Source organism: Phalacrocorax carbo, chromosome 22 (assembly GCF_963921805.1).
Source record: "Phalacrocorax carbo chromosome 22, bPhaCar2.1, whole genome shotgun sequence".
Classification (NCBI taxonomy): Eukaryota; Metazoa; Chordata; class Aves; order Suliformes; family Phalacrocoracidae; genus Phalacrocorax; species Phalacrocorax carbo.
Window position 1 is genome coordinate 6,507,876 of NC_087534.1, and position 18,012 is coordinate 6,525,887.

General features: G+C 44.1%; 1 protein-coding gene and 1 non-coding gene across 10 annotated transcripts in view; both read right to left on the reverse strand.

The window, feature by feature from the left end:
* Window positions 1–18,012, reverse strand: part of PUM1 (pumilio RNA binding family member 1) — a 77,274-nt gene that overhangs the window by 10,447 nt on the left and 48,815 nt on the right. For 6 of the 9 annotated variants that reach the window (XM_064471402.1, XM_064471401.1, XM_064471404.1 and 3 more), the window contains 8 exons: window positions 16,427–16,578; window positions 12,934–13,072; window positions 11,250–11,393; window positions 9,998–10,294; window positions 7,885–8,121; window positions 1,940–2,207; window positions 1,286–1,415; window positions 397–531 (listed from right to left, as the gene is read on the reverse strand). In XM_064471402.1, coding sequence (XP_064327472.1) covers window positions 397–531; window positions 1,286–1,415; window positions 1,940–2,207; window positions 7,885–8,121; window positions 9,998–10,294; window positions 11,250–11,393; window positions 12,934–13,072; window positions 16,427–16,578 — 1,502 coding nt within the window. The remainder of the gene's footprint in view (window positions 1–396; window positions 532–1,285; window positions 1,416–1,939; window positions 2,208–7,884; window positions 8,122–9,997; window positions 10,295–11,249; window positions 11,394–12,933; window positions 13,073–16,426; window positions 16,579–18,012) is intronic. The other 3 variants (XM_064471410.1, XM_064471403.1, XM_064471406.1) reach the window with 1 other exon arrangement.
* On the reverse strand, window positions 11,084–11,175 carry LOC135316842 (small nucleolar RNA SNORD103/SNORD85). The gene has a single exon (XR_010376067.1). It is a non-coding gene; the product is annotated as a small nucleolar RNA SNORD103/SNORD85 (small nucleolar RNA).

Here is an 18,012-nt window from a genome sequence, read left to right on the forward strand (position 1 = left end):
GCTCCTCGTACATCTCACCACAGGAAAGCGGAATATTGACCCACATATCAAAGCAGTGATATCTCGGCAAATATTAAAGGCAAAACTCTGGCACTGCTTCCTTCAAGGGATTTAAAAGTACCTTCTAATTTACTGTCATTCTCCGTTTCCCCTACATACATAATCTCATTTCAGGGAATTAACAGAGAACGAACACCATCACCAGTTAAGTGGAACAAGGAGATAACGACACCCAAGAACAGTGTCACAAACGGATCATGCACATAAAATGTAACAAACGTGCCATAAACCAAACCAAAAGCACACCAGCCACAAGAAGAACAGAAGGTCGCAGCTCAGGTCACCAAAGGGCAAGGAACGTTAAACATCAAGAAGAAAGTTAAAATTGAAACTTACAATTACCTGCTGGTCTGGGGGAATAAACTCAAGGGCCTTCTGGATCACCCTACAGCCGTACATCTGCAGAGCCAGGGACAGAACGTGCCCACGGATACGTTCTGCCAAGGCCAACTTCTGTTCCAGGCTGCCAAACTGGGAAGATGAAAAGCAATCACTACAAGCACAAAACCCTCACGTGGCCAAGCTGCACTGAAGCCCTCCCACGCCATCACACCGAAGTGTTAAACAAGAAACACCGTGCCTACTGAAAAGAAAGAAAATACCAACCACCCCTCAGTGGGTGCAGACACGCGCAAGCCAGGCGTCTGTCCTGTGTCTGTCAGACATGCCTGACACCTGTGAAAAACTCTAGAGCCAAAGGTGCTGGAGCCACCAGGGTGACACGTGCCGGTTCACCAACCCTTGACAGGGTGGCTATGAAGTTACCGGGCAAAAGAACCACCGAGGCTTGATGGAGAAGGAAGAGTCCAGTTTCAAGGAGAAGAGATGGGCGTCTGCCCAACCTCCTGGTATAAAAACACAACACTTTCCTTCCAGTGGATGCTGTTCACTGGAAAAGTTTCTTTTGTTCCTAAATATGTGAGCACTGACAGCTCAGTACAGCATCCCTGAGAAGTCTTGTAGGACCTACACCTCCTGGATATGCTGCTATTTATTCCTGCACCTTTTGCATCTCAAAGCAAAGTGTTACTTTTCAGATGAATCTTTATGAGTCCCACACCTCAGTCACCCCAACAGAAATGATGCAGCAGCCTGTGGGAAGGAGATGACATCAGTGTTGACAGATATCTACCATTTTAGCCAAACAGCAGGGTTTCTACAAGCTCATCCAATATCTCAGGACAGCACGCATTCAAGGAAGACTTGTGGGGTAATGCAGACTTACTTCAAAGAACTTCTGGATGACGTAATTTCCAAATACATCGACCATCAACTGATAAGCTGCCTGGAGGATCTCGTTGAACACCAGCTGACGTTCTGCTGGGGTAGCACGCTCCAGTTTCAGCTGAATAAACCTGAAAAATAGGGCTGGTGTGATGCCACTGGCATATATGCCTGCAATGCATTTGTTAATACAAACCTGTTCAAAAGCATCACGCACTGAGCTCTTACAAAACACAAACCTTTAACACACAGTTGTCCTACCCAGCTATCTGAAACCTCGGGTGGTCACAGCCACATGCCATTGTCGGTACCCCAAAAATCTCCTCGTTCCAAGCAAAGCAGATCTCAACAGAACGGTACAGCGAGGTCTGGCAACCTGGCGGCTCTTTAAAATGAGTTAAGCTAAGCCAGCAGGACCAGCAAAGCAAGTTACGAAGCAAGCAAGCTCCTCTTTAGAGAGGGGACTCCTGCTATCACCATTTGTACTCAATCTTTTAAAAAAGAAGGGTCAGAACCGTTACACTACTTGGCTTTTCACACCTCCTTTTCCCTGTTCTGCCTCTCTGCTTCAGGACATGATGCAAATTGCAAACAACGCTAACTCAAAGAGCAGCTGTCCCAAAAGCTTCCCACAGCGCAAGGTTTTTAATCCCACCTGGATCCATGCTGATCCTGGGAGAACTCCATGATGTGACCAGCAATCTCCCTCAGCTGTAAATTAGGGTACCGGTTATTGCGAAAGTCTTCAAGCAGCCTGCTTCGGCCAGAGGGCATAACGTCAGACATCCCATAGCGCAAGCGAGATGAAGGGAAGAGCGTACTGCTGGGGCTGAAGAGGCTGGAGGCACTGCTTGCGCTGCGGTACTTGGCTTCAGCTCCAGGAGCAGCAGAGATGTAACGGCCACTCCCATTTGTGAGCCCTCCTGCAAAGTCATAAAAACAAGGGTATTTCACAAGATGAAATAAAGTGGCCGAGGGATTAATTTACAACCTGTGCATGCCATTTTATGTTTAATTACTCCTTTTCCACCAAGACGGGTTCCTGACATGGTTCAACTAGGATGTATTCGCAGCTAAGCTAAGGGAGCTGCCCCCAAAATAATTTGGACAGGGACGTGTTCAAGTGTGGCTCCTTAGCGCGGCACTGTTGTATTGGTAGGATCAGGTACAGGTTCAGCAGAGAACAGGCTTTAACAACTTCTGTTCCTCACTCTGTGTCGAAACCGTCTAAAACAGACAAATTGTCAATTCCACCACTTGCTAACTTGCTATTTCTAATTACCTTATCCTCCATCCTCAGTTTTTTTTCCACCTATCCTGCTGCTGTGCGAGGACTGATTTAAAAGAAGAGTACCGGGGGTGGGGAACAGGATTAAGACAAAATTAGATAAGGAAAAGGCAGCAAGTATAAAAATTTTTGATATAAAAAACAAATCACTATTAAATACAGGTAAGTAACAATAAATTTAAAAAAACAAATAAATACTTTTTAAAAGAGCCTGTGCTTTCACAAATGCCTGAAGATTTTCACCCGCACTAAGACAGCCGCTGGGTTACCCAGTAACCGGTGTATGGGGAACACGTAATGCTTCACCATACAGTTACAGCAAACTGCAAGCACTGACAGGAACCAACTTAAACCTTTAAATGCTGCTTCCCTGCCTGTAATTTTTCAAAATTTGCGTCGGAGCTACGGCAGAGGACTCTTCCCTTTCTTGCAGGGCTCGGGATCCCTCTGCTGGTCAAAGACCACAACATGCCTTGAGCAAGTACGTTTTTTTCCCTGGGTGGGACAAAGTCCTCCCAAGAATAACGTTCTTATCGCATGGGAACCTGCCACCTGAAAGGCCGACATGAAGCAGTGAGGGCAAACCACCTGAAAAAAAAAAAAGCCACATGAAGTCTTTGCAAAGGAGGGAAGAGCTTCCAGGCAAACATCGGTAGGGCTGTCTGCAAAGACAACAGACCCTCTCCTGGCAGCTGTGCACACGATGGTGTCTGAAATAAAAATACTAAATAAAACTTAAGAAGATCTGAGTGAACTGCACTCCTCTGCCACCAATGCCTGAAGGAAGCTCCCGTGCAGGTAACGCTATATGAGAATTAATTATCTGATAATGGGCTAATTAAGTTCCCCTGTCTCTGAGCTGGGCAAACATGTTCGGACTTCTCTGGAGCTGGCGCCAAGCCTCGAGGAGAGGAGACTAGAGAACTTCTTGTTCACATCTCTCTCTCATGCTGCCTTGCCAATGGCGTGACCATCATCCTCTCTGTCTACCCAACTTCTTAACTGAGCGAGAACTCCAAAAAGTGACCAAGTGATATTCCTTACTGCTGGAAGGACCAGGCTATTCAAAGGAACAGTAAATCCCGTCTCGGGTACCGGAAACCCAACAGCATCAAGCTGAGCAACGGCGTACTGACATTTTCCATGGCATTCAAAGAGTTCAGGACTACCACTTGCTTTTCGAAAGCCTAGAGCAAGTAGGAGTCATAGCACTAACGCACTGAAGTGGAAAACACTACTTATAGCCGCTTGCAGACGATCAGGAAGAGGAAAGGCTTTAGCACTCACACTGTTATCACCTATGGCTTATCTCTTAGTTAAGAGGGAAAGCACAGTTTGTACAAAGTCTTCTCTGTCAGAGGTTTTCTGAGAAAAGCCTCCTGATCTTTTTGGACATTCAAAATAAACCACAAATCACTCCAGTTTTGCTACCCGTCTCTCTCCCTTCTGATGCAGATGCTGACTGCATCTGCTGACTGCTGACCTGTGATGTTCAACATCATACTGGGAATTAAGAGACATTGAGGGTACAGGTTTCCTAAATCAAGCAAGTGCTTCTGGAACCCACCTGTCAACCACCAAAGGCCAGAAACCTTGGAGCACCTCAAGCTCCTTTATGCCAACGTGTGACTTTGCCACATCCCAGACTTCAGCAGGATCTTACCAGGAACAAGGAGCCGTTTCACTGTAGTTAAAGAGCAGTACCCAGAGGCTGGAAGCTCCTGAAGTTCTTGGGGACAACTAGGGTAGAAAAAAGGGGCAAGATCCCCAAAGGATGGACAAGACTCCTGCAAGATGTTGGCGATGATCATTTCTCCTGCATCCTCAGCCACAACAAACTTCAAAAGGTGGTCTGCAAACTGTGTGGAGACATCTTACCATGCTAACACCACGCTGCCTGTGCAAAGCACTTGGCACCCACATGACAGCAATCCAGTGCTGTACGCACTACACAGAGGTTGCACAGAAGGGACAGCTGTGGTGTGGTTCTATCTCTGAACATATTGACCATATTTTCTTAGCGTCTGGGGTATGTCAGGAAAAAAACCTGTATCTGGAGAGGACAAAGTGCAGAGACCGTAGCCTTGGGACTCCAAGGCAGACACAATACTCAGACGCACGCCCCGGCCGTAACAAACGAGCACTTCAAAATACTGAAATGGTATCACCTTCGTGCTTGTGGGGACACTTGAGACAGCCGTGAAGGGATTACTGATTTCAGGGAAAGAAAAAGACAATGAAAGGATGAGTCAAAAAGATGACACGGGAAAAGACACAAAGGCTGCTGCCCAAAACCAAAGCGCTTCTTCAGCAAGCTTCCAGAGGACTTTTATAAGGCCCTCAAATTGCTCTGCAGCGCAGGAGTTCCCAGTATGAGAAATGCCAGAACAATGGGAAGAAAAGGAAGATGAGCTCTGTGAGAAAGGAGGCAGAGAAGACGCCCCTGCTGCTCTCCCCTTTGGGGGGCTCAGCGCAGAGGTGCCAGGCAGCGCCCGCCCAGCCAAGGGGACGCCACGGGGCTGGGAAGGGCAGGAGCCACCAGCCCCCGAGACAACCCCTAGTGTCACCACCCCAGTCTGTCACCTCAGTGCCACCAGCCACCCAGGGAGATGGAAGGGTGCAGGGCTGCCAGTCGGTCACAGCAAACTGGTTATCAGTTCCCGAGCTGGTTTACCCAAAGACCCCCTCTAACAAATTAAATTCCACATGCGTCTATCAGCCTCCTCACACCGACCCTGCCTTTTAAATTACAGGCTGACTACAGTACGGGGCAGTGCTCTCCCAAGCAGCTCCTGCAAGAATATCATAAAATTAAAATAATTACTTATCCGCTGCAGATCCTGATCCCCATTCCAAACTGGGGAAACCCAGAGCTGGACACATTCAGCCCCAGGCTGCAGCATGATACGTGTTTATGTTGGGACCATGCCAGCTACACACACGAGGGGTGACAAAACCTGCTTCTGGGTCTACAGGAACTGATGTGAGGTATGACCTGGCCAAAATTAAATTTGGTAAAAAAAAAAAACTATTTAGTAATTTATAGTTCTATAATTATGATCAACACTGGGGAAGAAGGGGGCCCCTGCTGCTTTAGCACCCAAAAGCGCATATTTATTTACAGTTGCTTTATCCTAGCTACGCAGTCGCATATGTTGCGTACACCTTCAAGTTTAAAGGATGTATTTGGCTCAGCCTTCCTCCTCCAGTAGTTCTTTTTGTAAGAACTGGCTGCATGGTTATTTCAGGTACTCGTGATTGCCCAGACATTTCACAAGGTCCCTTTACAACACTGGATAAAAACCTAGCTTGATAAAATCACAGCATTTTTCACAGCTATGAGCTTTCGGAAAGCCAGAAGAGCCGGCGCTGAATCTTTACACACAACAGAAACCCAACAAACGATCGACTTGTGCAACCATAAGACATGACACAGCCAAACCCACAACTTACACTGCATTTAACCAGAGCTGCTGATCGCAAGTCAGACGTAACGCCAACTTCATATGTCGCTGTGTAACCCCAAAACCAAAGTCACTTGAAGTGACTCCCCAGGTTGTCTCCCCCCATGTAACACAGTGGCAGGACGTGGTTCTAAACCCGACTGCTCTAATTTCCCTCTTTGCAGACAACACATTTCTGTCCTTTCATTTTTAGATACTTAGGAATACTCCTCATCCTCTTTATCACACACCGCTTCTGAAATCCCTCCCAAACAGAAAAGGCATCAGCCTCAAGCTTCTTATAAGGAAAAACAATGCCTGTGCTGTTTTTATAGCATTAAAACTTATTTTATATGCAAAGGATACTACAACTACATTTAACACTGTATTCCATTACAGGTGAGAGATACTTAAAAAAATAAAATGACCTTTCATGGGTTTCAAGGTGAAACCACACAAATGCAGAGCTATTCTAGATGAGATTTCTCTTGCAGCGTTACCAAACACGAAGTCAGCCACAGAGGAAACCTGGCTACAAGGAGAGGAATACTTTGTCATGATGGTTAGAGCCCCGCTAACTGCTCTGGGCTCAACCCATTTATGTAAATGGATGGTTACTCCACTTTCTTTCCAGAGTTTGTTCTCAAGCAGATTAACCTTTCTCCCATCCAGTTTTTAAGCTTCATTCTTTTGTTTGCCTGCAGGGGCAACAGACTTTTTCTAGTGCCAGATTTGGAATCTGGTTAATCTTCAGCATTTATTTATTGTAGCTATTTAACTGTCAGCTTACGGACTGTACAGCTGCATAAATAAAGCTAAAACCCCTTCCAATTCTATTAAAGCTCTGAGCAAGGAAAGATGGTAAATCTAAACCTGATCTCAAAAAAATAATATTTATTACTATTCCATGCTACCCTTTAGCCAGCACTGAATTTATCACACATGCATGTAACAAACATGATAATCATAGCATTTTATATGCGTGTATATATATGGAAAACTGTTCTGATAACCCAAAGTTTTGTTAAATGCAGACAGATACATGACAGAACCAAACAAAGTGAATTTTTGAGCAAGTACTATATTATCTGGTACAGATGCAATGAATAACCTATATTGTTTGTTTATGAGGCCTGGAAATGGACACTGCAGGAAGTTCAGATAAGCATTGCTTTATTATTTAATATTTGCTTTTAAGATTTACTTTATTACACGTAAGAGTTCTGGGCTAACTAGAAGCTCTTCCAGAGCATTAGCTTGCATAAAGTAACATATCTTCCCAAGACTAAGGAAGCCTCTCCCATGCACTATTATGCTTTTGATAAGGCCACACTGATGGAAAGTTTTCAAAAGCAAACTCAAAATCCTCTGCTGAAAGCTAATCACTGCTCCAGATAACACTGTATGTTTTGGTTAAAAGAAGACACTGTTATTCTGAGCTCATTAATTTATTATTGAAAACTTAATGGGTGTTTTAAAACATTTGACAAGTTTAAGGATCAGCCCTACATATCTATTTTATTCAAGGATAACAAACAGCTGGTGCCATTACCGAGAGCTGTGAAGAAAAACTGTTTGTTTTTCAAACACTTGGAAATGTTATCCACAATTTAGAGATGAGGAAATAAGGAGGCAATACAGAAACCTTCCTGTTTAACAGCTGAACTACTGCAAGAGACAAACACATTACATTAGGTGCTACAACTCCAGCTCCAGTGTTTCACCTACTTCTGCAAAAGCAGGGACCCTGCCACAGGAGTAAGTGCAGCAACTCGGCAGCAGGTATCTCACTGCTTAGTATCTGCGGGGTGTTCACACCTCTGCGCCAAGGGAGAGCAGAGCAGTAACCTGCAGCGCTGTGGCTCTTACCCAGATTTAAACTTGAAGATGATCCATGTGAAGATAAGGAAGGTGGTGGAGTCTGAGAGTGGCCAGGTCCTTGGCTGGGCAGAGGCATTCCCACAGGTCCAGGAGAGGAGGAAAAGCCAAGGCCATTATAAAAACTGTGTCCTATAGGTGTCAAACTGCTGGATGTCCGCTTGTACAGGTCACTGCTCCCTGTAAGGGAGTCTCGGCGGGAGCCACTGCCCGTGTTGGAGTTAGCAACTGAAAAGAGAGAGAGAGTAAAATTATGTGATGTCAACAAGCTGCCCAAAACAACCGGCTAGCTGGAGAGCCAGTACGGCACCTACTAACAACTTCATTGCATCAGGCTGTTGTCTTCCTAAGGGTGTTGCATGTGCCCAAATGAAATGCATTAATTAAAACCACGTTGTTAATGATCAAGCAGAAATCCTTGACTTAATTTCACTTGAATCCTGTCTTTGCATTTATAGTTTTATAGTTTTTATACCGCTAGAACACATTGAGAAGTACAGCTCCAAGAATCTACAAGCAGAAAGACCAAGAAAATAAAAATCTACCTAAAGGAAGTGACAGAATGAAACGGCAGCGAACGTGTTGGCTTTTGGACACAACGCTGAACGCTTTGCTCCCGCGCCTTCAGAAGAAGGTTATATACTTCAAAGCTCTTTCCCCCTAAGCATAGCACTTCGTTTAACAGAAGATATTAGATTGCCCTACAAGCATTGCCTCATATTTATTCTTTGGCCATTAGAGCCAAAAACAAATCCAACATGAGATTTTATCTTTCGTGTTTACTTAAGAGCATGTACAGCTTCGTGTACATTTCCTTGAAATCCTTGTGCTCACCTTTCATTATATTAGAAAACAGCTCCTGTTTGCACCGAGCTTTATTGAGATGGAAATCAGAATTCAATTTAACACATAAACCCAACATTTTTTTGAAGAGTTGTCTTGATAGTCAAATACAAACTCTTTAAACGCGCTGTCAACTTGAGGGGAAAAAAAAATCAATTTTGCATTAAAATCTTGTTTAATAAACAGTGAAATTGTTAACTGTAATGAACTAATTTTTCATGACTGCAGACAAGTTCTACCTAGAAGCAGCCGCTTCACGTTTTTATTCATTGATTGAGGGAAAACAAGTTTGTGCATCTTGGCATTGAGTAAACTAATAATTTAATTCAATTAGTTCAATAAACTGAAGTGAAAGAAGTGAATGCTGTGTTTACCTGAATCCGAGATGGTTCCAATTCTCAGGCTGGGTTTAAGGAAAAATATTTAGAATAACTTTTATTTAAAAGTGATTTGATGCAGTGACAGTGTGCCCCTCAGTCTTTTCTGATGGAGCAGCTTCAAAAGGCATGTTTTAACTTGCCCTTTACACTGATGAAAGCAGGAAAGTTCAGGACATAATTACTACCTCTGAGACTAAGCAGTAATTAAAACGATTGTTCTACTATCAAAAAAAAAAAAAGAAAAAACAAACAAAAACCAAAACCAACCAAATCTGAGGGAGAAAAGCCCAACCCACAGACATCATTCTGGTTTGATTTTATTCTGAAAAAAATCTTTGCCTCCAACTGCCTGACAAGCAAATCAAAACAAACCATGTATGTAACGTTTCTTGCAACCACAGTAAGTGACAATTCCCAGAATAAAGCATGGCAACCACCTCAGATCACCTTTTTTATATCACAAGTGACTTAGCCATTACTCTGAGGTAAGAGTTAGCACACAGGTGGATACCACTGCAGCCAGTTCCTGCTAGTCCAGTATGTCCACCAAGCATACGGCAGGTAAAGGCAAGGAGATTCAAAGCTGTACAGAACTTAATCTGTAGCAACAAAGGGACGACTTATAATGTATACAGCAAAACAAATTAATTACTTTGGTACTTGTGATATATCGTCTGCTAGAAGCTTCACCAGAAAGCACTGCAGATTCTGAAAGCCAAGTCAGTCCCTAAAGGAAACCCCCGTTTAACCTCAGAGAGATGAAGAGGAGGGCTCAGCAGCTCGCTGCACCAGCGCCAGCTCCAGCGCCTCAAAGCCCACTAGTTGCATTTGGAGCTATCTGCTTCTCTTCCTTTTCCCCACGAAGAAGCTGCTGTTCTTACCTGCTGTCCCAAAGCCTCCCAGCGCAGACCCCAGCGTGGCACCGAGAGAGCTGCTGCTCCCAAATCCCAGGGAAGTGTTGGCAGGCTGGGCAGAGCCCTGAGAAAAGAGGGAGCTGCTCTGGGAATTGCTGCTGAGGGAGTTGTTGCCGTAAAACGAGCTGGATGCCAGGTTGTTGGTGGGCTGCTGCTGGGGCTGGGGTTGGGGCTGCTGAGTTCCTAGAGGGCGAAATGGTCCGTTTGTCGTTCCTGCCAGGCCACCCGCTGCACCGTTGGCCGAAGCTGCAGCCGCTGCAACCGCTACAGAGAAAGTAATTGGAAGCATAGACTGAAAAATCCATTTTTGTAGCAGTTTTGGAAATTAGAACATAGTAGGTTCCTTTTAGTTACCATATATTTTTTCTTTCAAGATAAAAATCTCCCTTTCACATCAAACTCTGCATAAAGTCTCTTTACTTTATATCTGAGCTCCACAAGACTTGCACAGAGCACCTGAATACCAACAATGCCTAGTTATTATTACGGCTGTTTGTATGATTAGAGCTACATAGATCAAACACACAAAAATACTCCCTTTCTCCTAAGACCTACAAGCCGAATCGATACAGCCACACACTTAGCAATATCCAATTAAGAAACTCAAGTTTTGAAATAAGAAAAATTGTCCTTTAGTGTATGAAACGCAGTCCTGTGGTGCAAAGAACATCAAAACCAAGGACTTTTGTTTTTCAACCCATTCCAAAGTAAAAGAAAAGGCAGAATAAACAAGAGCTACAAGGAAACAATTAAAAGGCCCATTTCATAATCTGTTACTGACACTGACAAAGACTGCTTACACACATGAATTCTTGCCGAAAAATTCCTTTTAAAGCCTTGAACTCCCAATGAACCCTAATAAAACTCAAAAAACTCACGGCAAAGGCCAGGTGTGTAACATTTTACACAACGTGATCACTCAGGAGTTCTACACAGGCTAAAACGTTTTATTACACGGGAAACTAGATGCCAGCAGACAAAGTTAAATAACTGTCATGAAACTCTGCAAAATAATAGAGTTCACGTGATGTTATGTTCGTGTTACGCTGTTCTGGAGGCTCAGCCCACAGTGAGCACAGAGAATGTTCTCAACAACAATCCCCGCAATGGATCTCAGTGAGGGCAAGTGTGTCATCATTGCCAGCAGAGCCCAGAGGATTTCAGGGCCACCCTCCGCCGGGGACGGAGCAGGTTTTCACTCGACGGGACTGGGACTCACCTGCTTGTGCTGCGGAGGAGCTGATGATGACTGGAGCAGGGGCTACCAGGCGGACAGGGGCCCCCAGGCCATTCCTGGCCCCCGCATTCACCACGAGAGCACCTGTTTGGTCATAGTAAGCAGCAGGAGCCAGCACTGGGTAACCTGAAGAGGCAAATTACAGGTGCACAGGTAAGGTAAGAAGCAGCGCAACACACGCTAGATCAACTGTCTTCAGATGAGTACGGTGCAATAGCATTTTTTAAGGAAAATCTGAGTGGAAACAGAAAAAGTAACAACAGCTCTGCTTTTCTTGAAGAAAATAAAAATTCCATGTTAACAGTCTGTGACTTTACAGTAGCAAGACTTTTGGGTAGAGAAGACTTCCCTGCCCTGAACCTACTATACTAGCCTTGCTCTCTGTGTAAACTGAGTTACACGGATAAAAAAAAGTTCTTAAAATATCAGGGAGAAGAAATGGTGCTTTTGTAAGTACAACGTGTTCTGGGACTTCTCCTATATGTAAATACTCTGCACTTCCAGCTCTCCCACTGAATGCTGAAGTTGTTCAGTGTGTGCACACACACAAACAAGACATGGAACTTAGAGTTACGTATTTTCAAAAGGTATGCATCATAAAGCATTCTTTTATATAAATAAAAACTCTTACATCAAATATGCTGGTGATGCATAAAGCAACAGATTTTCAGTAGTAGCTATTTGTGTACCTCCCTACATAATTCTACAGTTAAATATAACTTCCACAAAACAAGTGGTTATCCATGGTGGGGTCAATGTTTTCTATTTGCCTTGCTAATATAACCTCCAAAACCCCAATAATGCAGATTTAAGGAAATCTGCAGATTACTTGAAAATATGCATGTTACAATTCACTCTGTAACTTAATACAGCAACATTCTTCTTAAGCTATAAAAAAACCCCGGTGTTAACAACCATGTGACAGTTCCAGTGAGGAGACCTGAGGCCGAAATAATCCTGTTCTCCCACATTTGACCAGCAGGACATACTTCCACATTATTCAAAAAAATACTTACATTTGGCCTTTGCTATTACAGTAATATTCTGCATAACTGAATGTCAAAAGCATTCGTACCACACAGCCTTACGGATCAGAGCTAAAATTCACTCTTGCAGAATTATAAGTTAAAATAAAACCCTGCTTCCTTTTATTCATTTTCTTTTCTTGTTGTTATGCCACTAGTATTTGCCTGGAAGAACTTAGGAAGAGGAAGTCCTTATGCTGATAAAGTCATGCACCTGGCAGGGATGGAAGCAAGGCTAATGAATGGGACTAAGATATCTCTGAGGTTTTAAAATAAAGATAGCATAAGCTAGCGTGATCCACAGAAAAAATCTGAAAGCAGCTTCCAATAGGAACCATCACTTCTTTTGAGTACACAAACAGCTAATGCACCCGTACAGCAATTCAGTCGATAGCATTTGTTTTTGTCTGTGACACTGGGACCTAAACCCTGATTTAACTTAAACGCTGCATAGGTAGTTAGGTTCGCATTTAACAGCCTCATGAAAATGCCTTCTACACCCACAGATTAAAACTGAAAAACAATAAAACCAAAATACTGCTGAATGCCAGGCAATTGTGACACCATGCAGAGACTCAAGATATAATTTTCTTAGATCTCCCTGGGCACTGGAGAAGTTGCAGCTCCCACGGAGCCCCTACCTGGCATCCCCGCTGCCAGCCCTTGTCCAAAGGCAAGGGCAGAATTGACGGCTGCAGCAGCCACCAGCGGATCAGTCTGCTGTCCCTGCTGGTTCTGATTTGGGGTCAAAGGACGCTGACTGGCTCCTCCCCGTAGAACCTGGAGAAGACAGAGGAATGTTGATCTGTTTATTTTGGGACCCAGGAGTAAGCCACAATCACCAGACACTTGCAGGAGCATCAGCAGCAATCTAGTTGAAGTTCTTGCATGCAACGGCAGCTTTGTCACAACTAGCATGTGACGAGCCCTCCCCTTTACTCAGGGCAGAGCTGCCTTTGCCACCACAAGCCTTCACACAACCACCATGGGTAAATGCAGAAGACCCAACTGAAATAATACATCCCTTGTCAGGCTTTCTGAGCACCATGTGGAAGCTCTTCATCGTCTGATCTCTTCCATTTCTTGATACACCTTCAATACCCATCCTTTGCTAGAAGTGCTTGCAAGCCATCTGCCCCATCCCAGATAACATTTGGTCTCTGCCACAAAAGCACTGCTGAAAGCTCCCTTGAGCAGAAACCTTAAAAAGCCCGACCTGGGAGCAGGGGGCTGATGACACAAGGTGACACAGGTTTTTCCAAGCTTCCAGCCTCCGTAGAAAACAGCGACCCAGTGACACGACACTTACTCATCAGAAATAATGACCGAAGATCACACACCATCTTTTATACATAGCTCTTGTGGTTTACGCACATGTTCCTCTGAAAAGGGGAGATGGCAAACTGACCTTTCCTGTAATTACCTGTGACAGGCTTTGTTTGCAAAAGCCTTTTACTCAAAGTGGTGATGCAAGAGTCTGCACCCACCAGCGAAGTCAGCTTATTAAAAAAGCCATCCTTTGGCACTCAGCATGCCTTGTGGCAAAAGGTAGCACCGTGCGTGTCACCCGATAAAGTTACTGAAAGGGAAAAAAAATGACTTTGCGCACGGAGAGGCTGGGAGAGGATCCTGAAGTTAACCGATTTAGATGTGAATCCCAGAGCTTGCTATTGCTGTCAAAGCCTGAACGGGAACTCTTCAGCATAGGGAGTCTCTCAAGCTGCGGCTGCTCGGTAAGCATGCGCTGCGCAAGGGCACCGCACGCAACAGCCGCGACGGATGGCAGGCTGTGGGATGTGAGGCGCTGGCCTTTTTTATAAATACGCTATTAAGATGTCGTAAGCATCACAAATCAGATGTCCGTGATCGTCACTCTAGGTTTCCAGAACATTTGCCTCAGCACTTAGAAAAATTTAATCCAAAAAGTATACGCTGTATCCTCTTACAGATGGGAGGTTTGCATTAAAAACGGTACCCAGATCCCCACTCACACCTGCTTCACGGTAATGAAAAATATTATACAGCCTACCGATGATTGGTATTTTTAATAGCCTACGCCTTTGCAGAAGCTCTCGTAGCACACACCTTCCCCATGGGGAAAGGCTCCCAGTTTGAATGCCAAAGCATAAATGGCTTTAACACACTCCCAACGCAGGAGCGTGCGCCTGGGTGCGTGCAGGAGGTCTGTTCAACACGCTCCTGTCTGTGACCTGCCAAGCGGGGACGTCTGACGATCAACTTTGTCAGGAGCAAAGTGTTCTCCTCCCGATCACTGGTCTGGAATCGTTGGTGTGAATCTTCACTGCTTTTATTATCTGAAAAGGCCTTATAATACTACCAAACACGGGATTTTGCTTTAGTTTTCAAAGCAGAAGCTGATAAATTCAGCTGCCAGTTGCGATCGTCTGTAAGTCTATAACTGCTATCTCAAACACATGAGGACCAGGAAGGCGGGCTTTGTGTTACTATGAGAAACAAGCCACCTCACTGTTGGGTTGAGTAACGAACCCATTTTGTTTCCAAGCAGGAAGTACTGTTGGATAGAGGCTGATAAAACTGTATGAAGGCAACATCAGGCGAGGACCAGCGCTTAGCCAAATGCCGGACAAACTAGCTGGGGTTGTGCCGGAGAGCCGGCCAGGTAACAGAAGCCTGAGTCGGCTCTTGACACCCGTCCTACAGGCCCTCCCGATGGCTCAAAAAAGAGAGATGGGAATATATCAAACCCCGTGTCCCAAGGGGAACAAGAACCAGAACGAGGAGCATGGGACGCCTCTCATCCTGCTACCATTTAACTTACACAGATTTAGCAACCACAAGTTTAGTCTGAAAGTTTGGATTTTTTTTTTTTTTCTTTAAATGCAGATTTAAATAGCAAGCTAACAATGTGCACTCCCATACAACCTTATAAAACCCTTAGGATGGCTTTTCCCTGTTTAGTTCTTGTACCAGTCTCTCAGTTTCCACCTTCTGCTGCAGTAGTTGCCAGATTCACGTTTGTGATGCCTGCACCACAGGTACAACTATGATTAAATACCAGACCTTTAAAATGCTTATTTTACCTAACTGAAGTTAGGAAAATTAACCTGGTTAAATTCCAAGTACAGAAGAAAAAGAAAAAACTTGAACAAGAAATTACAGTGATTCATCACAAAAATGCATAACCATTTTCAAAAGAAGGAAAAGTACAGGCTATACAATCCAACACGCTGTCAGTGCCAAGGGATTAAGACAGAAGAGGTGGATGGTACAAGCCCCATCAAGCACGCATCATTTATAAAGCATGTAAGGAAAAAGTTCCCCTTATCAGTCCCCACTGTGACCTCTTTGTATTTAAAAAAAAAAAAAGCAAATACCATTTAAACAACAGATACCTGCCTCAGTTTTCATCCTTAACACGCCTAAAGGGGTAACAGCAGATCATATGAAAAACCTTCACTAACTTCATTAATTTTGTCCTTTCAGGTGTCAAATTCTCCAAATTTTTGTGCAGACCAATGCAAAACAGCTACACAGTTCTCCTTATAAAAATAGCAAATTCAGTGTTTTCTTTTTGCACTCATCTTTTGTCTCCCAGTCCTCGCATGGATACCAAACCAATTCATTCTGTTGTTATTTTCACCCTTTTAAAGCCAGTCTTCTCCAAAAAAAGCCTCCTATACTGGACAGCACCCTGAAGATAAGAACACGCTTATTGACATTTAGTCTCTGACACACATTATCACCACCTCCATGGCCTTCAAGTCACAGCGATGGGCACAAAACCAGATCGCAGGATGATGATCTCCACTCGCACGCCAACAGCGGGAGTTTGCTACGGCGTCGCTCAGCGGTGTTCGCAAACTGATGAGACTATGTGTTTTCCAAAAGCATTAACATGCAATAATTTACCACCACAAATGGACGTGCAATATCCTCCGTGTGCACCATGCATAAATGACATAAGAGAATGTACAGATGTTTCATCATCTTTTTTTAAGAGAGGCTAAAGGCTATTCTCCTCTATTACAACTGAGCATTAGGAGTGGTCATTGGAAAAAAAAAATATATATATATATACACACACACACAGGTTCTTCAAAGCTGCTGCGTTCCCTGTACGTGACTTGACGTGCAAAGCATCCTACCCCTTACCTGTTGTTGGCCCTGCTGGGTTTGCTGAGTGGTCTGCTGATTTGCAGAGTTAGTTGCAGCAGCGGCGGCGGCGGCTTGCTGCTGGAAGAGACTGGCAGGATAAACTCCCCAGGGCGTGACTCCATAGTACTGGTGAGGAACAACCGCCGGACCTAAAACGCGAAGGGAATCAGTGAGTTTCCGTAGCGTGACAAGCTGTACCCAACAAACCGTCACCAAAAATACCTCCTCGTCATATTTGGTTTAACAAATTCTATTTCAGGGTGATCTGCTTTAAATCCTTTGCAAATACAGAGGGACTCTGGCATTTGTATTATTCATTTTTTAAAAAGCTTAGAAGCCAGACCTGAAATTTCATCTTCACTTGCTGTTACCTTATTGGATGAGGTCAAATTCTGCTACCAGCAATCCTGCTGAAATTCCGTGGTTTTATTGTTGTGCCCTAATTTTACAGGGAAGGATCAAAACTTTACCTCTAACCAAAAGAGAAGGAAACTTGTTTAAGCACAGAGATATACAAATCTCTTCTATTCTCAGCTGACGTTCACAGCTCAATAACATCTATCACTGAGCTCCCCAATAAATTAAAAAACCCTCTTTGCATCTGGACAGCATCAGTTCTCAAGTGTTTAAAATGTTATTTTTTCTAGCCACTCAGTCCTGCTTTGCATTTGCAAACCACCATAAAAGAGGCTGTATGATCCTGTATCTTCTTACATTCCCTCCTCCTCCACATTAAGAGTCTTTAAAAAAAAAATAATCTTGGAGAGCACCAGAAACAGCCTAGCTTTTGAAGATTGAGTTTTATGAAGTCTTAGGCTACCACACACTTCATTTGGCGATGGCAGAATGGCAGCCTAGATCCTTAAATAATTCTAGCCAGCACAATGCTGAGGAAGTGGCGAGTGCTCTGCGCTGAGCGGTGGCATCCCTCCCACCAAATACCACGTAGGTGAATTCAATAGTATCTTTTAATATTCTCTATCTGTTGGAAAGGTCAGCAGAAAAGCTCAAGTATTTCTGTTGCTTTTCAAGCACACCTCCTATCCCACGGGTTGCTTCCCCACAGCAGGGTAGGTTACGGCACGCTAGCCTTTTTCTGGCAGAGCGCCACAGTCGTATTTGACGCTGCGGAATAAACAAGCCTTTAGTGAATCTGAACTGCACACTTGTTCTTATATGGAGTAAAAATAGCTTCTATTTTAAGAGGCGGTTAGCATTTGAGTTCTAACCAAGCCGTTTTAGTATTGCTGGCAGTTACGTCTTACAGTAAGACCCTGCAAGCGGAACAAGTGGAATGCACGTAAAGACTGTGTTTGCCCCAAGAGACTGAAAAACTGTTCCCCCAAAAATGAGGGATGACTGAAAAGGGAGATGATAAAGACACTGCTGAGTTTAAGGTCAGGTATGACAAAGAGGGAAAAACCCAGGAAGTACGTTTTTCTTTTGGTTTTGTTTTTTATACAGTAACGTGTGTTTGTCTCAAATGAGCTACTACATAACACAAGCACAGTCCACCATGCAGCAGCCTGGACCTCAGCCCCGATGAACCACTGCTCCCACGATCAGTACTGCGCACCGGTGAG